The 27,999-nt window shown below is 46.8% G+C and overlaps 1 protein-coding gene across 1 annotated transcript in view; it reads left to right on the forward strand.

Moving 5' to 3' along the window:
* The window catches only part of LOC144483983 (uncharacterized), a 196,264-nt gene that overhangs the window by 77,687 nt on the left and 90,578 nt on the right, over positions 1–27,999 (forward strand). Inside the window, 4 exon segments of the mRNA XM_078202559.1 lie at positions 564–570; positions 13,331–13,996; positions 17,257–17,410; positions 20,503–20,732. Of these exon segments, the coding sequence (XP_078058685.1) occupies positions 564–570; positions 13,331–13,996; positions 17,257–17,410; positions 20,503–20,732 (1,057 nt within the window).

Here is a 27,999-nt window from a genome sequence, read left to right on the forward strand (position 1 = left end):
TCAAATCGTCAGACTGGACAATCATTTCTCCTTCTGGATTCAAAATCCGATGATATTGAGGTCCCAAGGAATATGACTCTGTCAGATCTAGACGTGACGTTTGAGATTTCGGCCTGTGATTCCTCTTTCAATATCCTGTAAAATGAGTTTCCAAAAGTCATCAGTGTCAATACAGGATAGAAATTCAGAACAGACAATTTCTATGGAACATTCTTTCCTCTCTCATTCCCCAAAAGCTGGAAATCTCCATCCCACACACTCTCTCCCCATTCTCAGCAGGTCTGGCAGCATCTGTATGGAGAGAAAAGAGCTGATGTTTCAGAGCTTTGACAAAGGGTCATCTAGACAAGAAACATCAGCTCTTTTCTCTCCTGACAGATGCTGCCAGACCTGCTGAGATTTTCCAGCATTTTCTCTCTTGGTTTCAGATTCCAGCATCCGCAGTAATTTGCTTTTATAAGGCTGCAGATACCTCCTCCCAAGTAGCATGCATGTGCCCAAGACATCACCACTTGTTTCCCTTATTTCTTTAGCACCCATGGTACTCTCCGCAGTAAACACAGAGGAGAAGTATTCATTAAAAATCTCACCCATCTCCTGTGGCTCCACACACAGATGGCCATACTGATTTTTAAGGGGACCTATTCTCTCTCTAGCCACCCTTTTACTCTTAATATACCTATAGAACCTCTTGGAATTGTCTTTAATCTTACCTGCCAGATCCATATCATACCCTCTTTTTGTCCTCCTGATTTCCCTCCTCAGTATTTTCTTACACTTTTTATAGTCAGAGTGATTCACTTGTCCCCGATTGCCTAAACCCAATGTCTGCTTCCTTCTTTTACCTGACCAGAGCCTCAATGTCCCTTGTCTGCCAGAGATCCCTAAATTTACCATTCTTTCCCTTCATCTTAACAGGAATATACTGCCCCTGGACTCTTGATATCACGCTTTTAAAACCTTCCATTTGCCAGTCATTCCTTTCCCTTCAAACAAACTCACCTCATTAACTATCTCACCCTGTTAAGACCCGAGAATGAAGCCCAGCAGGACCCAAGGACTTATCAGCCCACAGCTCCAACAGTTTGCTGAGGACCACTTTAGATCCTGCCTAATGCCCACAAAAGTGGCCCTGCTCCAGTTTAGGGCCTTGACCTGTGGACCTGTCCTATCTTTTTCCAGAACTATTTTGAAACTATTGGTGCTCCCAATAGTGCTCCCTGACTGACACTTCAGTCACTTGCTCGACCTCATTTCTTAACTGTCTAATAGAAAGTGAGTCCAGGAATTGATAATGAAAAATAAGGAGCTGGGAGATGAATTGAACAAGTATTTTGCCTCGGTGTTCACAATAGAGGATACAGTTAAAACTCAGAAACAGCTGGAAATCAGAAAACAGAAGTGTGGGATGAACTCTGAAAAAGCACAATTCCCAGGGAAGTGGTCCTCAGCAAACTGTTGGAGCTGTGGGCTGATGAGTCCTCGGGTCCTGCTGGGCTTCATTCTCGGGTCTGAACAGAGTGAGATAGTTGATGTGTTGTTCAATTTTCTAAAATTCCCCATCGGGAATTGGATAAAGGGAAATCGGTGGATGCGCTGTACTTAGATTTCCAGAAGACATTTGATGAGGTGCCGCATCAAAGGTTATTGCAGCAAATAAAAATTCATGCTGTGGGGATAACATATTGGCGTGGATAGAAGGTTGGCTAACAGCAAACAGTGGGCAGAAATGGATCATTTTCTGGTTTAAGAGAGAGAGAGACCTGGGCCAACCTTTCCAGAGTCTGCAGCTCCCTGGATTCACTTCCTTTCCCTTCAGTTGCTGCAAGTCCCCAATTTCCCCCAGAATGAGAAAAGAAATGGAAAGGGGGTTGAAGAGAAAGTGTTTTACTCACAGATGTTTGAGACAGGAGGAAGTTTGAGTCTGTCTGAAGATCAATCTTCATTTACACAAAGCCCGCGCTCTGATTGGCTGGAAGACCAGAGTCCTTCCGGTCCTCCAACTCTTCCCATTGGTCAACACCTCAGCATGAAGATCAGAGGGTGGGTTCTCCCCCGCACATGCACAGCTTCCCCTCTCCCTCGAACATGCGCAGTCCCGGGCCGGGAGGAGCTCACCAAGCGGCTTCTCGCTCTGGCCGGAGCCGTCAGCCGGTTGCCTGGAAACCTTGGCTCGATGTGGTGTCGGGGGAGGGGAACAATGGGTGGGGGCGGGGCTCCCGGGTCCGCGCGCCCGGGCCTGCGCACTGGAACCCAGAGACGTCACCGCGGAGCAGAGAGATTCCTATTGGGTGATTCAGGCAGGGCTCCATTGTGACGTCACAATGCGGAAGTTGTCCAATGAGCTTCAGATTGAAACTTCCTCCTCTGTGCAACATCTGGGAGGAAATCAATGTTTCCCCCTTTCCATTTCTTTCCTCATTCTGGGGGAAATTGGGGACTTGCAGCAACTGAAGGGAACGAAGTGAATTCGGTCTGTATATTCCACACATTTTTACTCCACTAATGTAGACATTTATCTGTCTGGCAGCCTGCATGGAAATTTTCAGCTCTCTGCGTCCAGGGCAAGAAGCAGTGAGCATGGATCTGTCAATCACACATGAGGACGGCCTCAACCGGGATCTTGGGTTCATGTCACACTATGTGTAACCCCCACAACTTGCCTGGGGTTGCAAAATCTCACTCACTGTCCTGGCTGGAAACAATACACATCTCTTTAACCTGTGCTTAACCCTCTCTCCACTCACATTGTCTGTACCTTTAAGACTTGAATACCTGTAAAGACTCGCATTCCAACCATTACCTTGTAAATTGAGTTTGTGTCTCTGTATGCCCTGTTTGTGAACAGAACTCCCACTCACCTGATGAAGGGGCAGCGCTCTGAAAGCCTGTGGCTTGTGCCACCAAATAAACCTGTTGGATTTTAACCTGGTGTTGCGAGACTTCTTACTGTGCTTACCCCAGTCCAACGCCGGCATCTCCACACTCTGAGTGGAAACAAAGAGAAGTAGGAGAGGCCGGAGGGGAGGAGAGAGATTTTATACATCTACAACTCAACAGGAACTTTGACAGAATTTCCAAACCCTGTGAACACCATCAGCTCCAGGTTCCTCTCCAACTCACACACCATGCTGACTTGTCTGACATCCAGTACTGAAAGAACAGAAATCTATTTCATATAAATACTGGGAAGACTGAACCCATTGTGTTCAGTCCCCACTACTAACTCCACTCCCTCGCCAACAACTTTATCTCTCCTCCTGGCAACTGTCTGAGGCTGAACCAGGCTGTTCACAACCAGGGTGAAATAGTTCACCCCAAGATGAGCTTCCAGCCACATGTCCACATCATCATCAAGACCACCTTCATTCATAGAAGCATTAATAGTAATTAATTAATAATAATGAATAATAAAATACAGTGTAGAAGGAGGCCATTCAGCCCATCGATCCTGCACCGACAACAATCCCATCCAGGCCCTATCCACATATTTACCTGTTAATCCCCCTGATACCAAGTGGCAATTTATCATGGTCAATCCGTCTAACCGGCACATCTTTGGACTGTGGAAGGAAACCGGAACACCCGGAGGAAACCCACACAGACACGGGGGGAATGTAGAAACTCTGCACAGACAGCGACCCGAGGCTGGAATTGAACCCGGGTCCCTGGCGCTGTTAGGTAGCTGCACTAACCACTGTGCCACCGGGCCACATGTCAGTGCCATCGCCCGACTCCAGCCCAGTCTCAGCTCATCTGGAACCGTCACCCATTCCATTGTGACGTCACACCCTCATCCATTCCATTGTGACGTCACACTCTCACCCATTCCATTGTGACATCACACTCTCACCCATTCCATTGTGACGTCAGGGCTTCACTCTCCGATCACAATCCCTGCCGGCCTCCCACATGCAGCCTCAATGGCGGCAGTCAGCCCGGGTCTAACACTACAAGCTGCCGCTCCATTTGGTACAAAGGGGGGGGACCGGGAAGTTCATTTCCGGGGTTTGGGTTTGAACAACATGTTTACAAAGTCTCTCCACCCACCCGCCACATTTATCATTCCCCGCGCGCCGCCCTCTACCTCGTATTGATCTCGTTTCCAAATTAAAACCATCCGTCTGTCCGTCGCCATTAACTGCACTGCGCATGCTTCAGCTCCCGTCCCTCATTCAGTCTGATTGGTTGGAGGACCAGCCGCTCCCGATCGGTCCACCAGCCCCGCCCCCTCTTCCTATTGGTCTGGAGTGCCCGGGCATTGTGATGTGGAGCATGCGCGGTGTCATTGCTGTCCTTGGCGCTTGTTTGTCCCGGAGAAGCGGAGTCAGCGTTAGGCGGTGGCTGGGAGGATTTGGAAACACTTTGTGGATCCGCAAATCCTTCAGAATCATTGTCAGCTCCCTGGTTTGCAGCTGCGGGGCTTCTCCCTCCCTCCCGGGAACAGGCCCAGGTTAACGGCCCCATCCTGGCTCAGCCACTGGAGGATGGTTCACATCAGAGGAGGGGAGGGGGACAATAAATAAGAGGTTACACTTTGGCCTCAAATCAATGAGGACTCTGATCTCTGGGAAGGAAGGAAACCCTGGAAGGTGGGCGGGGAGGATTCACAAACACCCGCTGGATGCACCAACACCCCCAGTAAAAAGCTGCAGCTCCCGGGTTTGCAGCTTTTTCCCGTGAGGGAGTTGGGGAAGTTTTGTGGAGACAATTCCCGGTTGGTTCAGTTCGTGGTTCCTGGAGCTCAGAAACCCTGAGTTAGAATCCTGAACCCCACACTGGGTGGTTGTTTTATTCAATACTTTTTATTTATTAATCATCTGTTGAAGAAAATATTAATTTGTTTTGAAAAATCATTTTATAGCATTTGTGAAAATACCCATTAAAACAACAATTCTCCCAATGTATTTCATAGAATCCCGACAGTGCTGAAGGAGGTTATTTGGCCCATCGAGTCTGCACTGGCAACAATCCCACCTAGGCCCTATTCCGGTAACCCCACATATGTAACCTGCTAATCCCTCTAACCTACTCATCCCAGGACACTAAGGGGCAATTTAGCATGGCCAATGCACCTAAGTAGCATATCTTTGGACGATGGGAGGAAACCGGAGCATCTGGAGAAACCCCACACAGACATGGGGAGAACGGGCAGACTACACAAGGACAGTAACCCCAGTTGGGAATCGAACCCAGGTCCCTGGAGCTCTGAGGCAGCAGTGCTAACCACTGTGCTGCCTACATTGCTGATGAGAATTTTAATTTACTGACTTGGGAATTAATTCTCGGGAATAGTCATTCTGAAAATGACCATTAAAATGTGTTTTAATTTACCCCATAATGCCAGATTTCAGTTTGCATTTCAAAATTGAATTGAGAATGTCTGGGAGCAAATGGTAAAATGAGGTTTGAGACACCAGCTGCAATTATTTTCTGTGACTGATGATACCTTTGTGCCTGTGCAGGAGGTAATTCCCCTGGTGCTGTGGCACAAATAAAATGGAGCCTTTCCTAGGAACAGGCCCATGTTAATGGTCACCGTGGTGTTTCATTGGTGAGCAGAGCACATGTGCCCATTGTGGTAACAACAGAGTCAGTGGGGCTGCACATCCCCTGACTTGGAAGGAAAATAATTGGCTCCTTGATTGTACTCTCAATCTGCACATGGTCTGGAGGACTGAATCCAGCTGGAGGGAGAGGGAGCTGGGCTCAGAGTGGAGATGAGGCAATGAGTTTGATTTCAGCTCAGGGACAAGAGAGAGTGTGTGGGATGGGGATTACAGCTCAAGATAAATGAGATGGAGAAATGTTTCGTGGAAACTGAAATTGTCTGTTCTTAAGTAATTTTTTAAAACTCTTTTTGCAGGGAACTTGATGAGGAGGATTCACAGACAGGAAACTCAAACTAAACTTCAGATCAAAGTCTGACAGAGCCATTCGATTCATCATGACCTGAATATGATTGCTTTTGACAGTGGAGGGAGAAATCGTTCCCTGTTTTGTCAGTGGGAGAAAATTTCAAAATTCAGTGTGACAGAAAAAGAACTGAGACACACACACACCCAAGTGAGAGCGCTCCAGTGAACTGACTGTGAATCGAGCTTGAACCAGTTACACAGCCTGAAAAACATCACACCATTCACAGTGGGGAGAAACCATACACATGGTCTGTATAATGTTCACTGTTTTATATTCGGGTCTGGGGGGGATAATGTTCACTGTTTTATATTCGGGTCTGGGGGATAATGTTCACTGTTTTATATTCGGGTCTGGGGGATAATGTTCACTGTTTTATATTCGGGTCTGGGGATAATGTTCACTGTTTTATATTCGGGTCTGGGGGATAATGTTCACTGTTTTATATTCGGGTCTGGGGGATAATGTTCACTGTTTTATATTCAGGTCTGGGGGGGATAATGTTCACTGTTTTATATTCGGGTCTGGGGGATAATGTTCACTGTTTTATATTCGGGTCTGGGGGATAATGTTCACTGTTTTATATTCAGGTCTGGGGGGGATAATGTTCACTGTTTTATATTCGGGTCTGGGGGGGATAATGTTCACTGTTTTATATTCGGGTCTGGGGGGGATAATGTTCACTGCCTGGGGTTTGTTAGCTCGGGTTGATTCTGCCTATGGTGCATTCTCAGTTGTCAGAGCTCTCATGAAAAGCCCTAATTTCCAGTCAGCGACTGAGTTGTCTCTGATGGGATGGAGAATCAGAGTGGGGGTAATGTGCTTCATGGACAGCGATGGGTTGGAATGAGTATAAAATAAACCTGGACTACACCAGGTAATTGTGAGAACATTAAAACCATCACAAAAAATCATAGCACCATGTTGGAAAACAGAATACTTTGGCTCAATCTTTGATCAATTTTGTTTGATTCAATATTTTGAGTGGCTTGTTGGATTGCTGGTTACTTTCTAATGGCAACTCAGCACCATCATTTTGACCATCAACTCGGCCCCGGTGACTGCTGCATTTTTCCAGCACCTTCTGTTTTAATTTTAAGTGGAACCTTAATATCTGCTTGGTACACAGGCCAATTTATCTTTCTAGGGGTGAGTGTGTCTGAGAGGTATGCAACTGGAAAACATTTTCCATTCGCCTCCTGCATTGCTGCAGTATATATACATTGTTCTCACTCTGCCGGCAGGGCTGTGGGATTAATTGGACAGATCTTAAAGACAGCCCGACTGGGCAGGATGAGCCAAATGGTTTCCATCTGTGATGTATCATTCCATAAAACAGAATATTCAGCATCAGGTGAAAGAAAGTGAAAGAAACCAGTCTCTGTGGGATTTACCCAACCAGTATGAGCACCTTCAGGAGAGCAAAGAGAGGGGAGGAAACCAGTGGGGAAAGTTTTAAAAACTCGGGGTATTCCCACAGGAGAGTACTGGTTTAAATCAATTTTATAAATGGAGAATGGCAGCGCACAAATTCCGAGGAATGCATTTTTAAAAATTATTTGATCTTAATTGCACAAGATAATTTTCTATTATTGTCTTTGACAATGACGCCGTTAATTCCCAGATGCCCCTGCGGGTATGAAAGTGTCCTATTCATTCCACAGGAGCCCATTGCGCAGGCGCGCTGCTCTATCTGGAGCGTGCGCAGTGTCATTTTGCTCGGAGCCCTGTGAGTGCGGGAGCCGCTTTTTTCAGCGGGTGAGTCGGTGGGGCTGCGGGAGAAATGGAGCCGGGAGTCGGGGTCGGGAGGGAGCTCTGGCTTCACCAACACCCGCTGTAGGCCGCACGGCCTGAATAGGACCCTGCAGGTCCCGGGTTTACAGCTCCCAGGCTTTTATCTCGGGAAGAAGTTTAACACCAGGTTAAAGTCCAACAGGTTTATTTGGTAGCAAAAGCCTCACAAGCTTTCGGAGCCCCAAGCCCCTTCTTCAGGTGAGTGGGAATTCTGTTCACAAACAGAGCTTATAAAGACACAGACTAAATTTACATGAATAATGGTTGGAATGCGAATACTTACAGCTGATCAAGTCTTTAAGATACAAACAATGTGAGTGGAGAGAGCATCAAGCCAGGCTAAAAAGATGTGTATTGTCTCCAGACAGGACAGCCAGTGAAACTCTGCAGGTCCAGGCAGGCTGTGGGGATTACAAATAGTGTGACATGAACCCAATATCCCGATTGAGGCCATCCTCATGTGTGCGGAACTTGGCTATCAGTTTCTGCTCAGCAACTCTGCGCTGTCGTGTGTCGTGAAGGCCGCCTTGGAGAACGCTTACCCGAAGATCAGAGGCTGAATGCCCGTGACCACTGAAGGTTAAACAGGTTCGAAAGGGAAAATCACTCTGGACAGGAAAGAGTTTTTCAAAGTGATCCGTGCTGGATTCAGACTGACACCAAACACTTTGACTGGATCCAGAGGAATGAGATCCAAAGAGACCGTTACCTCCAGCTGCAGAGATCAGCTTCATCCATCCGAGTGTCTGATCCGGGACCAGTAAACCATTCCGGGGAGACTGTCACCGACAGAGCTCAGTATCCCGATCCGTTGTCGGTACACTTCTTTGCAGTATTCCGTTCTGTTCAGTATGACGATGGCCCCTCCTTTGCTGGTTTGATGACAATGTTGCGGTTGGATTTGAGAGCGTAAATGGCGTTGCATTGTGCTTGGGTGATGCTCGGGGCTGTCTTGTGAGTGCGGCTGATGAATTTGGTGTTGACGCAGTGAAGAAGTCTTGTTCGAACCTGTGCATGAAGATGTTGGCATATTGAGGTGCGAATTTTGTCCCCATGGCTGTTCCATATGTCTGGATGAAGAACTGGTTGTTGAAGGTGAAGATATTGTGGTCCAGGATGAAGCGGATGAGTTGTAAAATTGCATCTGAAAACTGGCAGTTGTCGGTGTTGAATACTGAGGCTGTTGCAGTGATGCCATCGTCGTGGGGGATGCTGGTGTAGAGTGCCGAGACATGCATTGTGACGAGGAGTTCTCCTGGTTCAACTGCTCCAAGTGCGCTGAGTTTCTGTAGGAAGTCTGTAGTGTCGTGACAAAAGCTGGGGGTTCTTTGTACAATGGTTTCAGGATGCCCTCGACATAGCCGGAGAGGTTCTCGCACAGGGTCCCATTGCCCGATACGATGGGACGGCCGGGTGTGTTTGCCTTGTGTATCTTTGGGAGGCAGTAGAGGTCTCCAACGCGGGGAGTATGTGGGACGAGAGCACGGAGGGTGCTCTGAAGGTCCGGATCAAAGGTCTTGATCAGAGTGTTGAGTTGACGGGTGTGTTCTTTGGTCGGATCTGCAGGTAACTGTCTGTAGTGTTCCTCATTGTTTAGTTGTCGGTACACTTCTTTGCAGTAATCCGTTCTGTTCAGTATGACGATGGCCCCTCCTTTGTCTGCTGGTTTGATGCCAATGTTGCGGTTGGACTTGAGAGTGTGGATGGTGTTGCGTTGTGCTTGGGTGATGTTCGGGGCTGTCTTGTGAGTGCAGCTGATGAATTTGGTGTTGACACACCTCCTGATGGCTTGGGCATACATGTCAAGTCGAGGGCAGCGGCCTTCCGGAGGAGTCCAATTCGACTCTTTCCTCTTTGGATGCACTGCGGATCTCTCTGTCGGCTGTTCCGGTTCATTGGCTGTCTCATTGTGTTCGCTGTTGGCCTCTTGGGGTTTGTGGAAGAACTCCCACAGCTTCATTCACCTGATGAATTCCTCTGTGTCCGCTGCGAGACTGATGGGGTCTATTTTGGTGGTGGGGCAAAAATTAAGCCCTCGGCTGAGAACTTCAATTTCATCTGGTTGAAGTGTGCAGTCGGACAAGTTGACAATGGACTTCCCTGCAGTGGGACTGTTTTCTATTGTGGTACCGGGGGAGGCTTGGTTGCTGCTGGTGGTGATGCCGAGTTTCTCAAGTTTCCTGTTCTTGGTGTGCATGTAGATGGTGTAGTTCCTTTGTCTCATCTGCTTGGCAGAGTTTCGCAGCTGGTCTGCATCCTGAGCGCAAGTTGAGAATATGGATTCTATCTTGGTTTCCAGGCTGCGGCGTTTGCTGTAGAGCTGGTGTACGAGGTGTTTGAGGAGTGTGAGAGAGGTGCGACGGCAACGTCTCTCAGCGTAGTCTGTGTTATAGGTTGACCTGAGTGGGTTCGTGATCTGTTGTCCTTTCGGTATCTTGCTTGCTTTCTTGCATCTTTGTCGAAGATCATTTAATCTCGGGAACAGGCCCCGGTTATCGGCCGCCATCTTGTTTCAGCGGGGAAGGAGGGCGCATGCGCTGCTGTCTGTGGCGCGTCACAATGGGCGTGGTTTCAGGGGCTGGTTCAGAACCTCTGTCTTCAGAGGGACAATAGGGAGCAGGGCGCATGCGCAGCTATCCAAGTACATCGGAATAAGAACATAAGAATTCGGAACAGGAGCCAGTCATTCGGCCCATCGAGCTTGCTGCATCATTCAATAAGATCATGTCTACTTTGCTACCCCACCCCATCCATACCCTTGACTTTCTTGTGGATCAAATCCTCAGCTTTGAATATATTCAATGACCTGCCTCCAATCCTCACTGGTGAAGACAGCGTTCCAAAGATCAACAACCCGCTGAGAGAAAAGTTCTCTCTTCATCTTAATCTTAATTTTGAGATCCTTTATTTTTACTTGATTTCCACACCAGAGGAAACATCCTCTCAGCATCTACCTTGTCAAGCACCTTATATCATATGAATCATAGAATCTCTACAGTGCACAAGGAGGCCATTTGGCCCATCGAGTCTGTACAGACCACAATCCCACCCAGGCCCCATCCCCACAACCCCATGCATTTGACACTGGGGTCAATTTAGCATAGCCAATCCACCTGACCACAGTCTTTGGACTGTGGGAGGAAACCGGAACACCTGGAGGAAACCCACGCAGACATGGGGAGAATGTGCAAACTCCATCCAGACAGTGACCCAAGGCCGGAATTGAACCTGGGACCCTGGCGCTGTGAGGCAGCAGTGCAAGCCACCGTGCCACCCTTAAATTCCCAGATGTTTCATTAAGATTACTTCTCAGTCTTCTAAACTCTAAAGAGTACAGGCCCCAGCTGCTCAACCTGAAAGATAAAACCCCTCATTTCAGGAATCAACCAACTGAATCTTCTCTGAACTGCCTCCACTGCAATTTTGTCCCAGCTAAAGTAATTCTGTGCCAGGTAGGAGGAGAGAATGTTTTGAATTTCTGTTCTGGACAGATGCTGATGGATTTTGGAAACTCCTTTTACAGGGGGTTCGAAGAGAAAGATTTACTCACAGCAAACTCAGACCAAAAGAAATGTTTGTCTCTCTTGAATTTCTAACCTTGAATTACACCTATAACTTTCCTCATTTACAGGGAGAAGATTTGAAGATTGCAACATTTTTCCCGGACACCAATCTCTCCGAGATCTTTTCAGCTGCAGCAGATTTTAAAATGTGAAAACAGTGAAGTGGTTTTGGGGTGAGTGTTAGTGAGCATTAATTTAAATTTAGAGCATGCTCTGATTCCATGGATCTCGGGCTATTGTGACTGCTTAACCATGGATGGGGAGGCAATGGTGCAGTGATAGTTATTGGATTAGTAATACAGGGATCCAGGGCAATGCACTGCGAACCCTGGGTTTGAATCCCACAGTGGCAAATGTTGCAATTTGAATTCGGTAAAAATCTAGAATTAGAAGTCCATTGATGACAATTGTTGTAAAAATCCATCTGATTGAATAATGTCCTTTAAAGAAGGAAATTACCACATCCCCCAGCAATGCAAACCACTCAGTTCAAGGGCAATGAGTTATGAGCAATAGATGCTGACGCAGCCAGCGCACAGAGTCACAGAGCAATACAGCACGGAAACAGGCCCTTGGGCCCAACTGATCCATGCCAACCATGGTGCCCTCCCAGCTAGTCCCAATTGCCCATGTTTGGCTCATATCCCTCTAATCCTTTCCAATTCATGTACTTATCCAAATGCTTTTTTAATGTTTAAACCTCCTGTTTGAACCTGCCTCAACCACTTTCTCTGGCAGCTCATTCCATGTACACACCACCCTCCGCATGAAGACATTGTCCCCCAGGTCCCTTTTAATCTTTCCTCTCTCATCTTAAACCTAGGCCCTCTAGTTTTCAATTCCCCGACCCTGGCAAAAAGACAATGTGGGTTCATCCTATCTATGCCCCTCATTATTTAATACACCTCAATATGGTCACCCCACATTCTCCTACGTTCGAAGGAATAAAGCCCTAGCCTGTCCAACCTCTTGAGATCACTCGGCAACATCCTCATAAATCTTGTTTGCACTTTTTCCAGTTTATCAATGTCTTTCCTATCACAGGGTTACAAAAACTGTACACAATACTCCAAGTGCAGCCTCACCAACGACTCATACAACTATAACACCTAACTCCTATACTCAGGATCATTGAATATATTCCAGTTAGACAGATCTTTGACTGACAAGGGTGTCAAGGGTTATGGGGAACAGACAAGAAGATGGAGCAAAAGCTAGGATGTGGGGGGATTTCTTCACTCAAGGATGTGGTGAAGATTTGGAATTCTCAACCCCTGAGGACAGGGAAGCCTCAGTCATCAACTATTTTCAAGAGAGAGATTGATTGGTTTCTAGATATTGAAGATATCAAGGGATATGGGTTTCGTGTGGGGAGAATGATGCTGAGGTAGATGAACGAATTATCTCATTGAATAGTTTAAAAGACGCGATGAGCCAACTCCTATTTGTTATAGTCCCTGTGTCCAGGACAGGAAGCAGTGAGCATGGATCTGTCAATCAGCCTCAATCAGCACCTTCAGGAGAATTGGGAGGGTGAATATTAGATACAGCAGAGTGAGAATGGAGGGAGAGTGTGTGGGATGGAGATTCACAGCTTTTTGGGACTGAAATAGGAAAGAATGTTCCATAGAAACTAGAATTGTCTGTTCTGAATTTCTATCCTGTACTGACACTGATGAATTTTGTAAATTCATTTTACAAGATATTGAAAGAGGAATCACAGGCCGAAATCTCAAATGTCACGTCAGATCTGACAGAGTCATATTCCATGGGAGCTGAATATCATCGTCCTTTGAATCTAGAAGGAGAACTGATTGTCCAGTTTGTCGATTTGAAAAGAGTTCGACCATCAGTGTGACTGGAAAAGCACCAACACACTGCCACACTGGAGTGAGAGTCTTCCACTGCACTGACTAAAGAGCTTTAACCAGTTACACAGCCTGAATAAATATCACACCATTCACAGCAGGGAGAGACTGTACCCGTGTTCTGTGTGTGGACGAGGCTTCAACTGATTGTCCACCCAAGAGAGAGGTCAGGACACCTGCACCATGGAGAAACCATGGAAATGTGTGGACTGTGGGAAGAGATACATATCCCAATCTCAGCTGGAAACTCATCGGCGCAGCCACACTGGGGAGAGACCATTCACTTGCACTCAGTGTGGGGAGGGATTCAGTCATTTATCCAGCCTGCGGACACACCAGCGAGTTCACACTGGGGAGAGACCATTCATCTGCTCTCAGTGTGGGAAGGGATTCACTTGTTCATCCCACCTGCGGAGGCACCAGCGAGTTCACACGGTGGAGAGACCATTTATATGTTCTCAGTGTGGGAAGGGATTCACTTGTTCATCCCACCTGCAGACACACCAGCGAGTTCACACTGGGGAGAGACCATTCAGCTGCTCTCATTGTGGGAAGGGATTCACTCAGTTATCCAACCTGCGGAAACACCAGCGAGTTCACACTGGGGAGATGCCATTCAGCTGCTCTCAGTGTGGGGAGGGATTCACTTGTTCATCCAGCCTGCGGAGGCACCAGCGAGTTCACACTGGGGAGACGCCATTCACCTGCTCTGATTGTGGTAAGAGATTCAGTCAATCATCCAACCTGGTAAAGCACCAGCGAATTCACACTGGGGAGAGGCCATTCACCTGCTCCGTGTGTGGGAAGGGATTCACTCAGTCACCTCACCTGCTGAAACACCAGCGTGTTCATGAGTGACTGCAAGGACTGAATTTTGCTGTTAATCACATCGAGGTCCCAATCATTTTCATTGGTGTCTGTTTCTGCTGATGTTAATAAACCATGGCCCAGTTGTAAGATTTGTATTGTGGATTGTCTTGTCTGAGTCCTGAACTCGTAAATAAAAACAAGAAGTGCTGTAAAAACTCAGCAGGTCTGACAGCATCTCTGGAGAGAGAAACAGAGCTAATGTTTTGACACAGAAGAAGAATCACATTCAACTGGAAACATTAACTGTTCCTGTCTTTACAGATACTCATGATGTGGAGATGCCGGCGTTGGACTGGGGTAAACACAGTAAGAAGTTTAACAACACCAGGTTAAAGTCCAACAGGTTTATTTATTGGTGTGGCTTTTGCTACCAAATAAACCTGTTGGACTTTAACCTGTTGTTAAACTTCTTACTGTGTTTACAGATACTGTAAGAAGTCTCACAACACCAGGTTAAAGTCCAACAGGTTTATTTGGTAGCAAATACCATAAGCTTTCGGAGCACTGCTCCTTCGTCAGATGGATGGAAATGTGCTCTTAAACAGTGCAAACAGACACAGAAATCAAATTACAGAATACTGATTAGAATGCGAATCCTACAGCCAGCCAGGTCTTAAAGGTACAGACAATGTGGGTGGAGGGAACATTAAACACAGGTTAAAGAAATGTGTATTGTCTCCAGACAGAACTTGGTGCCACAGATCTGCAAGGAAGCCAAGTGTATTGCTTCAGCCCTTACAGACAACAATACTTTATCCTCAGTTTTAGTCAGGTTAGCTGGTGTTGTCCACCCAATGGGACAGGCCTATTTCATATGAGAGTTTTTGATTTGATTTACTATTGTCACATGTATTGGGATACAGTGAATATTATTGTTTCTTGCACGCTATACAGACAAAACATACCATTCATAAAGTACATCGGGAAGAGGAAGAGGGTGCAGAATATAGTGTTACAGTCATAGCTAGGGTGTAGAATAAGATCAATGTAATATATGTTGGTCCATTCAAAAGTCTGATAGCAGGGAAGAAGCTGTTCTTAATTCAGTTGGTACAGTGTGTGGGTGGGTGGGTGGGTGGGTGGGAGGATGGCTGCATGTGTTAGTTTCTGTGCATGAGGATGTGTGCATGTGTGTGCGTGCGTGTGTGTGTGAGAGAGATAGAGTATGGGTCTCTGTGTGTGTGGGTGTCTGAGTGAGGCTGCTTCTCATCAGTTGCAACACAAACCTTCATCCAAGCAGACAATGATAGGTCTCTGAGTTTCCAATTGAGTGATTTGAGTGATTCAGAGATTCTCCATCCAGAGTGAAACCACTGTGTGCTGTGTAAAACCTGACATATACACAACCAGACCCCACTTCTCCTGGAACAACGTGTCTGCTGCTTTCCTGATCCCTTCCTTTCCCCTCGCCATTATCCTCAGATAGTTCACAAATTCCATTGTGCCTCCAATGGTCTCCACTTTAAATCTTTCCATCAGTCTTACCAACAGATAGCAATGGGATTGCTGCTATCACAGTGATAAATTCTGAAATACTGCCTCTCTGATCTCGATCTCCCCACCATATCCTCACCTGAGTTCCATTTTTTAATATGAGCAAACTAATATAATTTAACTTTCAACAGCACCTTCCAACACTGCGACCTTTACCTTCCAATCCTACAAACTCTCCCACCTAGAGAACAAGGGCAGCAGATAATTGGGAACATGGACAACTGCAAGTTATCTAAAGAACAAAGAACAGTACAGCAGAGGAACAGACCCTTCACCCAAAAACAATGGCACCCAAGACATAAATAATCCTGACTTGGAATCATGTTGCTGTCCTTTCACTGTTGCTGATCAAAAATCCTGGAAATCCCTTCCTAACAGCACTTTGGATGTACCTACACTACATGGACAGCAGCAAACTTATAAACATAGGAGCAGGAGTAGATCATTCAGCCCTTGACCCATTTAATTAGATCACGGCTGATATGACAGTAACTCCTCCCTACATTATTTCTTCCAAAATGCATCACTTCGCATTTATCCGGATTAAACTCCATCTGCCACCTCTCTGCCCAATTTTCCAGCCTATCTATATCCTGCTGTATTGCCCGACAATGCTCATTGCTATCCGCAAGTCCAGCTATCTTCGTGTCATCCGCAAACTTGCTGATAACACCAGCTACATCTTCTTCCAAATCATTTCTACATATCACTAATAGTAGAGGTCCCAGTACAGAGCCCTGCGGAACACCACTGGTCACAGACCTCCAGCCGGAAAAAGACCCTTCGACCACTACCCTCTGTCTCCTAAGGCCAAGCCAGTTCTCCACCCATCCAGCCACTTCTCCTTGTATCCCATGAGCCTTAACCTTCTTAACCAACCTGCCATGTGGGACTTTGTCAAATGGCTTACTGAAATCCATATAGACGACATCCACGGCCCTTCCTTCGTCAACAGTTTTTGTCACTTACTCAAAATACTCCACCAAATTTGTAAGGCACGACCTCTAACTCCCACAGTCCAAAAGATGTGCAGGTTAGGGGGATTGGACGTGCTAAATTGCCCCTATGTGTCCAAAGATGTGCAGGTTAGGGGGATTGGACGTGCTAAATTGCCCCTATGTGTCCAAAGATGTGCAGGTTAGGGGGATTGGACGTGCTAAATTGCGCCTACGCAGAGCCGGCATGGAACACGATGGGCCGAGTGGCCTCCTCCCGCACCGTCACCGTCCTGCGGCGGCGGCCCCGCTCCTCGTGGAATCCTGCTGTGCACATAATGGGCGCCGCCTGTCCCAGACTGCGTCCCCCTGGCCACCGAACGCTTTGAGGTCGGGAAGGCACCTGTTTTAAAAAAATTGTTCCTCTCCAGCTGCCACTCGAGTCCCGCGTCTGTCCCCAGGCGCCCCCCACCCACCGCCTCCCCCCCCCCACCCCACCCACCGCCTCCCCCCACCACCACCCCCTCACCCACCGCCTCCCTCCCCCCCCACCACCACCCCCCCCACCACCACCCCCTCCCCCCCCACCACCCCCCACCACCACCCCCTCCCCCCCACCACCACCCCCTCCCCCCCACCGCCTCCCCCCCACCACCACCCCTTCCCCCCCACCGCCTCCCTCCCCCTCCCCCCCACCGCCTCCCCCCCCTCACCCACCACCTCCCCCCCCACCCACCATCACCCCCCCCACCCACCACCACCCACTCCCCACCGCCACCCCCACCCCGGCCTCACCTCCTTGGCCGCCGTCTGCAGCGTGTCCCTGTTGCGGCCGGTGATGTAGACGGTGGCCCCGGCCTCTCCCAGCTGCAGGGCGATGCCTTTGCCGATGCCCCGGGAAGCTCCAGTCACAAAGCACACGCGGCCCAGCAGCGCCCCAGCCATCTTCCTGGTGGAGGAGGAGGAATGGGTTCGGGGGTTAGAACCAGATCCTCACTCAGCGGCTGAGTCACAGCTCATTAATGTCCCCCCCAGAGTGTAAACCATCAAGAACCCTCAGGCCACGCTTTGACCAGTTGGGTACAGATCAACATTCCCCCTCCCCCACTCCAACTGGTTTGGCACGGTCCAGCATTCCCTCCCACCTCACATTTTGACCAGCCCATCAATTCCACCACCTCCCATCTCTCCCGGCTCTCCGGCCAATATGGTACTGTCCGTCATTCCCCCCCACACAATTCAAATGGTTTGGTACTGCCCATTCCACCCACCAGATCCCCCCCCAACCAAGACCGGTTTGGTACTGTCCATCATTCCCCACTCACCCCCAGACCAGTTTGGTACTACCCATCATTCCCTGCTCGCCCCCCCCCCACCCCCCACCGACCAGTTTGGTACTGCCCATCGTTCCCCGCTCCCCCCCCAATCAGTTTGGTACTGCCCATCATTTCCCGCTCCCCCCCCCGCCACCGACCAGTTTGGTACTGCCCATCGTTCCCCGTTACCCATCAGACCAGTTTGGTAGTACTCATCATCTCCCACTCCCCCGACCGGTTTGGTACTGCCCATCTTTCACCGCTCCCCACCCCCGCCCCCGAGACCGGTTTGGTGCTGCCCATCTTTCCCCGCTCCCCCCCAGACTGGTTTGGTACTGGCCATCTTTCCCCACTCGCCCACCGACCGGTTTGGTACTGCCCATCATTTCCCGCTTCCCCCCCCCCCAAACCAGTTTGGTACTGGCTATCATTCCCCGCTCCCCCCCAGACCGATTTGGTACTGCCCATCTTTCCCACCTCCCCCCTCCTAGACTGGTTTGGTACTGCCCATCTTAGAACCATAGAAAATTACAGCTCAGAAACAGGCCTTGTGGCCCTTCTTGTCTGTGCCGAACCATTTTTGTGCCTAGTCCCACTGACCTGCACTTGGACCATATCCCTCCACACCCCTCTCATCCATGAACCCGTCCAAGTTTTTCTTAAATGTTAAAAGTGAGCCCGCATTTACCACTTTATCCGGCAGCTCATTCCACACTCCCACCACTCTCTGCGTGAAGAAGCCCCCCCTAATATTCCCTTTAAACTTTTCTCCTTTCACCCTTAACCCATGCCCTCTGGTTTTTTTCTCCCCTCACCTCAATGGAAAAAGCCTGCTTGCATTCACTCTATCTATACCCATCAAAATCTTATAAACCTCTATCAAATCTCCCCTCATTCTTCTACGCTCCAGGGAATAAAGTCCCAACCTATTCAATCTCTCTCTGTAACTCAGCTTCTCAAGTCCCGGCAACATCCTTGTGAACCTTCTCTGCACTCTTTCAACCTTATTTACATCCTTCCTGTAACGAGGTGACCAAAACTGTACACAATACTCCAAATTCGGCCTCACCAATGCCTTATATAACCTTACCATAACACTCCAACTTTTATACTCGATACTCTGATTTATAAAGGCCAATGTACCAAAGACACTCTTTACGACCCTATCGACCTGTGATGTCACTTTTAGGGAATTCTGTACCTGTATTCCCAGATCCCTCTGTTCAACTGCATTTACCCTGTACGTTCTACTTTGATTTGTCCTTCCAAAGTGCAATATCTCACACTTGTCTGCGTTAAATTCCATTTGCCATTTTTCAGCCCATTTTTCTAGTTGGTCCAAATCCCTCTGCAAGCTTTGAAAACCTTCCTCACTGTCCACTACACCTCCAATCTTTGTATCATCAGCAAACTTGCTGATCCAATTGACCACATTATCATCCAGATCATTGATATAGATGACAAACAACAATGGACCCAACACCGATCCCTGCGGCACACCACTAGTCACAGGCCTCCACTCAGAGAAGCAATCCTCCACAACCACTCTCTGGCTTCTTCTATTGAGCCAGTGTCTAATCTTTTCCCCCTCCCACCCCACCCCCCCCGACTGGTTTGGTACTGCCCATCATTTCCCGCTTCCCCCCCATCCCCCACAGACCGGTTTGGTACTGCTAAACGGCAATGCTAAATTCTCCCTCAGTGTTACTGGAACGGGCGCCCGAGTGTAGTGACTAGGGGATTTTCACAGTAACTTCATTGCAGTGTTAATGTAAGTCTTACTTGTGACTAATAAATAAACTTTAGGACGGCTCTCACCTCTGACAGTCAGTGTCCGCAGTTAACAGTGCCCGGCTCGTCCTGTCTCTCTATCAGTCTGCGACCTTTGCACACCCTGATAAGACTCTCTCATTGAGCAATCTGGGAGATTGAGTCCCTTTTTGCGGAGTTTGCACTCTCTGCCCTCTCTCTCTCTCTGCACGCCTGCCTTCTCTCTCTCTGCACGCCTGCCCACTGCCCTCTCTCTCTCTGCACGCCTGCCCACTGCCCTCTCTCTCCACCCACACCCCAACGTAACACAAGCAGAAAAGTGCTGGAAAAGCCCTGGCAGCAGCTTTGGAGGGGTGGAGGGATGGGGAAACAGGAGGAGTGGGGGAAGGAAACAAGGGGAGGGGGGGACATGGGTGCACATTTCAAGTCCACCTGACTCACCCTTAAGTGTTTCCCATCAACTGTGTCTGCAGGGCACCTGGTAAGACATGACCCGAGACCTCTATCTCTGTGCCACCGTGCCATGCTAAGATTTATTATTGTCACATGTATTGGTATAAAGTGAAAGGTGTTGTTCCTGATTGTTGTCCCATGAATGGCGACACGGTGGCACAGTGGTTGGCATTACTGCCTCACAGCACCAGGGACCTGGGTTCGCTTCACGACTCGGGTCACTGTCTGTGCGGAGTTTGTACGTTCTCCCCGTGTCTGCGTGGGTTTCCTCCTATGTTCAAGATGTGCTGGTTAGGTGGATTGGCCATGCTAAATTGACCCTTATTGTCCAAAGATGTGCAGGTTAGATGGATTGGCCATGCTAAATTGTACCCTCGGTTCCAAGATGGCGCCAGAGTGAGGCGACTTCTTGCAAGCTGTGCCCAGCATACCTTCTAATTCTTTTACTCTTGTTCTATGCTTCTGAAACTTCATTCTAACTCTTTTAAAGTCTCTAACAATGCTTTCATTCAAATTCTTACAGATTTGGTGATTCTTCGGACCCTGGAGACACCCGATTTGACTGACGTGGAATTGCCCCGGAGCAGCTGCCCATGTGAGCATCAGCAGCAGCAGCCGGCGCTGCAGCCCCAGATCCGGGGATTCCTCCACAGCGGCTTCCAGAGACCAGGAAAATGCCCCAGACGACTGGGCCTACATTCGGAGGACTCCGAGAGCCCAGGAAAATGCCGCGGGAGCCGGGACCTTCACTCTGTTGGTCCCCAACGACCAGACCGACATCCCTGTGACTGGAAGCCTCCCTCCTCCCAACTCGTCTGAGCCGGAGAGCTGCGACCTCCTGCAGGCTCCAAGCACAACCTTCCACAGTCGCCTCACTCCAAAAAATACACTCTCACAGCCGAACAATCACTCACACTGCTCTTTTAAATTTACTTGCAGGTCTCGAGATCCTCCGACCACCAAAGGAAGACCCCAACCTGACAGTGACCCACTGCACCCTGATACAAAGAACAAAGAAAATTACAGCACAGGAACAGGCCCTTCGGCCCTCCAAGCCTGCACCGACCATGCTGCCCGACTGAACTAAAACCCCCTACCCTTCCGGGGACCGTATCCCTCTATTCCCATCCCTTTCATGTATTTGTCCAGACGCCCCCTAAAAGTCACGATCGTATCTGCTTCCACGACCTCCCCCGACAGCGAGTTCCAGGCACCCACCACCCTCTGTGTCAAAAACGTGCCAAGTGCATCTCCTTTAAACATTGCCTCTCGCACCTTAAACCTATGCCCCCTAGAATTGACTCTTAAACCCTGGGAAAAAGCTTCTGACTATCCACTCTGTCCATGCCCCTCATAATCTTGTAAACTTCTATTAGGTCATCCCTCAACCTCCGTCGTTCCAGTGAGAACAAACCAAGTTTCTCCAACCTCTCCTCATAGCTAATGCCCTCCATGCCAACCAACATCCTGGTAAATCTTTTCTCTACCCTCTCCAAAGCCTCCACATCCTTCTGGTAGTATGGCGACCAGAATTGAACACTAGATTCCAAGTGCGGCCTAACTAAGGTTCTATAAAGCTGCAACATGACTTGCCAATTTTTAAACTCAATGCCCCAGCTGATGAAGGCAAGCATGCCGTATGCCTTCTTGACTACCTTCTCCACCTGCATTGCCACTTTCAATGACCTGTGTACCTGTACACCCAGATCCCTCCATTAAGGGTTCTGCCATTTACTGTATATTTCCTATCTCTATTAGACCTTCCAAAATGCATGACCTCACATTTGTCCGGATGAAACTCCACCTGGCATCTCTCTGCCTAAGTCTCCATCCGATCTATATCCTGCTGTATCCTCTGATGGTCCTCATCGCTATCAGCAAATCCACAAACCTTTGTGTCATCCGCAAACTTACTAATCAAACCAGTTACGTTTTCCTCCAAATCATTTATATATATTACAAACAGCAGGTCCCAGCACTGATCCCTGAGGGACGCCATTTGGTGAAAGAAGCATGGAGACATAACGAAAAACATTTTCAGACGGTGAGTGATTCAGATTTGGAATGTGCTGTTTGAGAGTGTGGTACAGACAGCGCCAATTGATGGTTTCAAAATGCGATTGGATTGTTGTCTGAAAATGAACAAAATGCTGGACTGTGGGGTATAGAATGTTATTGGATGAATTCCTCCTTTAATGGACCAGCACATACATGACGCTTCAAAATGGCCTTCTTCTCTGCTGTAAATACTCTATCAATGTGGAAAGGGGGGACAGTGGCATAGTGGCAACATCACTGGGAGAGTAATTCTGAGGGGAAGCAATTTTCTCAGGATATATGTTCTAATCCAACTACAACAGAGAGTGGGTTTTACAATGCAATTGCAATTTTGAATTTAAACCTCGTTTCCGTAATTGCGGCCAATACAAGTAATATAACAGATTCTCTAATGCCCAGCAGAAAAGGGAACCATCCATCATTTCCCAGTTTGGCCCATAGCTGACTCCAGGCCCACACGTGTTTGGCGCTTGCATGCCTTCTGTGATGATCTAGAAAACCAATGGATTCAGAGTACTAGCGATTGCCAAATTATGCTGGCCTTGCCAGCTGTGTATACACCCCATGAAAGAATATGGAACAGCAACTAAAATCAGCATTTCATAACATCTGCAATAGCAAAGGACGTCCAGGAGATGGCAGTGAAATCGTGCTCTTTGGCACGATGCGAAACAGATCGTCTCAGTAATTGCTGCAATTGACTCAGTCTTTGTCCATCCGAAACTAGACCTAGTTTATATGACACAAAATCATATTTCTGATTATATGACAATAATTCTCAGTTGATTCTGTACTCAGCAAAATCCTAGTTCTTACTATACTGCACCAAGCCTCATTTGATATTACATTGCTGGAACCTGCAACGTATAAAGGAACATCGACAATATCTCAATCACTGCTGCACCAGTCCACCTCCCTGTTTATACCGAATAATATGCTGTCTCTAATTATTGTTCTATTTCATGACTCGTTTATTGCTCCAATGCCCCTGTCAAAACTTATATCAATCTGAAGCCTTAGTTTGAAATTATTGCATCAGCTTTGTCTCACTTTATATCATACAATGCTCAGAATCAGGCAAAATTACACTAGGCCCGGTGGCCGTTTTATTGCGCTAGATGCTCTCTCCTTTATCACTGCACCAAACCATACCACTGTTCATTTTACACATTATCCCGTCTCAATTATTGCTTTACTCTGCATTGCCTCGCTTTTTATTCCACTGGACCACATCTCTGTTTATATCACACTAAATCATATCCCTATATTCTGATAGTGTCGATGTGAGTTTACATTACACTAGAACCTGTCCCAGTTTAAATTATAGTACACATTGTCTCTGCTTACATTGGAATAAACCTTGACTTTGTTACAGCTGCGTACTGCATGTCTCTGTCTATGTGAGAAAACATCACGCCGATTAGTACTACGCTCTACCCGCTCTCAATAAACACTGAACTGGACCCAGTCTGCATTCATATTAGTGCAGGTGCTGTATGAATAATTGGTGCACTCGGCTCTGCCTCTGTATTACTGCACAAAACCCGTCCCTCGTTTATATTACAACAGATCGTATTAGATGGATTGGCCATGCAAAATTGCCCGTTATTGTCCTTAGGGTATATGGATTAGCCATGGTAAATGTGTGGGGCTAACAGGGATAGGGCAGAGGGGAGGGCTTGGGTCGGATGCAGACTCGGTGGGCCAGATGGTCTTTTTCTGAACTGTAGGGATTCTATGGTTCTATGTCTCAGAAATATCATATCAGTGCTTAGACATTTGAGTGCTTATTTATTTTAAGTAGTCTTTTTTCCAATTACCCCCTTTGGAGAAATGATATCTTTTAGCAATTTCCCTTCAGTTTTCCCAGTGATAGCCTTCAGTCCATCTCTGCATTCCATGAGTGTATGAAAACACCAAACAATTCATATATTTCAACTGAAGAACGTTTAATATGTAGCTATTTATCGACAACCATTCTGTTGTGTGCTCTTGCACACAAAATGATTTCAGTCTGACTACTTGGTTCCCAGCGTTTCCTTATCTGTCTTTAGAGACCTGTTGGAAAATGGATAAGTCACATCTCGAATGACGAGGAGATTACTGGAAATTGATCTTCTCAGTGTCTCACTGAAATTCCTGATATATTGTGCTGATTATGTGCTGATTTGTGAAAATGATGGCGAAAATGACCCTGGACATATAGCCGACAGGAGGAAATTACACCTGTAATTCCCAGACTTCTTATTCCTATTGATGCAAAGGATTGAAACATCTGCTGCTCTCCGGAGAAGGAGCAATATTTCCATTTGACCGTTACATTCACCAATTCCACCCTAAATATTTTCTACTGTGTATAGGTTGTACAATCTCGGTAATACGATGAATCAGGATCAGGTGTATCATAAGGTTGGCCAGACCTTGTGTGATATAAACAGTGATATTGCCTGGTGAACATGGAAAGTAGCTGTTCAAGATGGCAGCTCATCATCACTTTGTCAGGGCAATTAGAGAAGGGCAACAGATGCCAGTGATGCCCACATCCCATAAATGATTAAAAATTATGCGGTAACAACAGAGACAGAATCTAATCTAATATAGACAGATATGCTGGCGCAATGATAACATAAACTGGCCGGGAGAGTCATGCAAACCAATGTATGGGATATATCGAATAAGAGAGACAGAACATGTTCTTACATTTAAATAAACATTTTTTTGCGTGTGATCATTCTGGAAAAAAGTAATTTGTCCAATAACAACTGGCAGGTGTCAAACGTAACAAAACCAGATATAGCTTCCAATTCACAACTGATTAGGTTACAGTTTGCAAAAATAATCATAGAGAATTAGAACATTATAATTTGAATGGCCTTCCCCGGTGTATCGCTATCAGAGACAGCTGGGCCCGGAGTCAGACTGGCAAGCAATCGCTTCTAGGGCCTTGCGCAGGTTTCTTTGTCATGATGACTGATGCAGGGATTTGTTTGGCAAACATGGATTGGAAACCGATGACAGCCGCAAGAGTGACTGACTCCAACTGACTAAGAGCTGTTATTCCCAATGGGGTCAATCATGGTGGACTCCAAATAATTCTGTTATGTGAGGTAACAATGGTGAATCTGTCAGAGGAACAGAAAAAACAGGTTCCTTCTCATTCTTACAAACAGTTCCACATTTACAGTCAGAATTAGGACATGTGAAGAGTGAAAAGACGAAGTATGAAAACATCATCGGAGGCAAAAAGAACAGTGCAGTAAATGTTAAGGATTATTGTGCTTTTCCTAAACAAGTTCGATCCAACGCTAATTTGTTCAAAGTGATGGCTTGTAAACAGAATTGAAAAATTGAATTTCGGAATGGTTCCTGGCAAATGTCCACCCACCACCCCCCCCCCCCCACCCACCTCCACCGCCCCCCTAACCCCCCCCCCTCCCCAACCGCCCCCCCCCACCACCCCAGCACACACACACACACAAATGCTGTCAAAAGATAAGATAAGCACAAGACGACAGCTCTATAAATATTGCATTTGATTCAGTCTCAATGAAGGACAGCGGGAGACACAGAAACGATGCGAGGACAATGATATACAAGAACGATTAAAATGGACCTATTCTCGAAAATCCTTCAAATTCTAACTCCATGAAGGATATACTAATTTATTTTCCAACGTTACTGTGAAATCTCGTTCCATCATCCTTTCAAGCTCTTTATTCCAGTTCATAACAACTCTTGTGTAAAAGTAAACAATTACATTTCTGTCGCCCTGCACAAATAAAATACATCTTTGCCCACGGTTACCGACCGTCCTTCGAGTTGAAACGTTCTCTCTTTAATTACCCCACTCACAACTTCATGATTTTGAACACTAATTAATGTGTTCAAAAGACTCACAAGGAGATAGAGAGAGAGACACCGGGAGAGTTAGGAGAAAGAAAAACGGGATGCTGACAGATAAAAGCTGAGGAACAAAAAATAAATAGCAGATGGAGAGAAAATGGTCAAACAATGAAAGATAACACTCATCATTCCCTTCCTTCATGGAACCCGGGGGAGCTCAGTGACTGATCCACTGACCATCCAGTTATGTCTGGGAATGGAAACTCTGAACAGATCACAACAGACTCATTTGCAAATGTCACCGCAATGTGATCTGTGTGTCTCTGCCCCGACTCTGTGGACAGATATAGGCCGCACTGACAGATGTTCTCACCAGATTGTGGCCCCTGGATTTATTTTCTGCTCAGAAGTGAAATGTGTGGTTTGGAACTGGCAGCAAGAATCGGGAAGTTGTGTTACCTGAGAATGAAACAAACGGGGCCAGTTTGATGTTATCACCGTGAACAGTCTTCCTGCCTGCGATGGTGAACTCACTGTGAAAGCATCGAGACACATCAAGAATTGCTGCCGGTCTCAGCATTACATTCACTTCCATTGCCATTTTATTGAATCGAGAAAATGATCATATTTGGGGTTTAAAAAGGTTAATTGAAAGGAAGATGGACTGAAGATTATCACTGAGAGAAAAGAGGAAAAATTAAAGCAACATTTTTTTCCCGCAGAGGTGTTCTAAAATAGAAAGTTTAAGTGTGTTAGGTGTTCTGTGAGAGAAATCGAGGAGAGAGTTTAAGTGAGTGAACTGGTCTGTTTGCGGCACTGAATTTTGCTCTGTTGAGATTGTTGTGCTTCATCTTTTCAGTCACAAGTTGCCTTAAGCATAAAAATTAAACATTTTTTTGGACTAGTAGCCAGATCCGGCTCATGGGTACCTGTGTAAGTGAGCTAAAGGAGACTGAGAGAGAGAAGAGAGGTTATCTGATTTAGGTACAATCTGAGACAGAGAAAGAGAGGAGAGAAGTTCAGTGAGTCATTTGAAAGATTCATTGCCTTGGCAGCGGAATGGCCAGCTTTATATCACATTCAAGAGCGCCCAGAGCAGTTCATTAACTTTAGGTATTGACTGAGGCATCGAAGTGCAATTAAATACTGAATAAACTACCATAACATACTTAAAAGCAATTCCAATTATTTACATAGCGATTAGGACTGGTACCTCACATTGTTACAGGCACAGGTTCCATTTCGGCCTTGTGTAACTGTCTGTGTGGTGTTTGCACATTCGCCCCATATGTGCGTGGGTTTCTGCCAAGTTTACGGCTTTCCTTCTGCAGTCCAAAACTGTGCGGGTTATGAGGGGTGGTCAGGCTGAATTGCCCCTGAGTGTCCATTTGCAGTGCAACGTGTGTACGTTAATTGAGTTCCTCAATTTCTTTTGAACAAGAGGATGTTACAAGATTCATCCCAAGCTTTCAACAAATTATTGCACACAATACGAGAGCAATTAGATATGATGCGCAATACCTAATAGTTATTAACAAGATGAAATGCATTCTTCCAACTCCTTTCATCCACACGAATACATTTCGTTTCCTACGTTAGTATCTATCTATTTATTGCGCCATCTTGCTAGCTTTTTCTTGCTCTTTTCTCATCCATCAATCGCATTTTATAGAAAATTAATAACTGAGACAGTGCCTGCTTTATTATTAGGACCCAATGTAATGCAAGGTGAGTTAAGGGTGCGCTCAGTAGTGCATGACATACAGCCTAGCACAATAATATCTGAGACGGAGCCTAATGTAACATATCTTGACTCTTGACTGAGCAACAACAGCTCAGAAATGATTATTTGTAGCATATATCACGGCATGTCTTTATGTACTATAAATGAAGCGGCACGTAATGTAATGCAAACAGGTCCAACGTCTATTGCAATAATGATTCAAATGAATCAAATGCAGTATATAAAGAGGCATGACCTAGTGCATTACAAGACTGCACCAAATGGGTTATTGCAGTGAACATCGTCAAGTACAGTATTAACTGAGACAGGGCTAATTGTAACACTTATAGAAGCAAGGTCCAGTCCGTTAATAAATTAAACTTCAGGTTGCGTTAT

The sequence above is a fragment of the Mustelus asterias genome, unplaced genomic scaffold (genome assembly GCF_964213995.1).
Source record: "Mustelus asterias unplaced genomic scaffold, sMusAst1.hap1.1 HAP1_SCAFFOLD_85, whole genome shotgun sequence".
Lineage (NCBI taxonomy): Eukaryota > Metazoa > Chordata > Chondrichthyes > Carcharhiniformes > Triakidae > Mustelus > Mustelus asterias.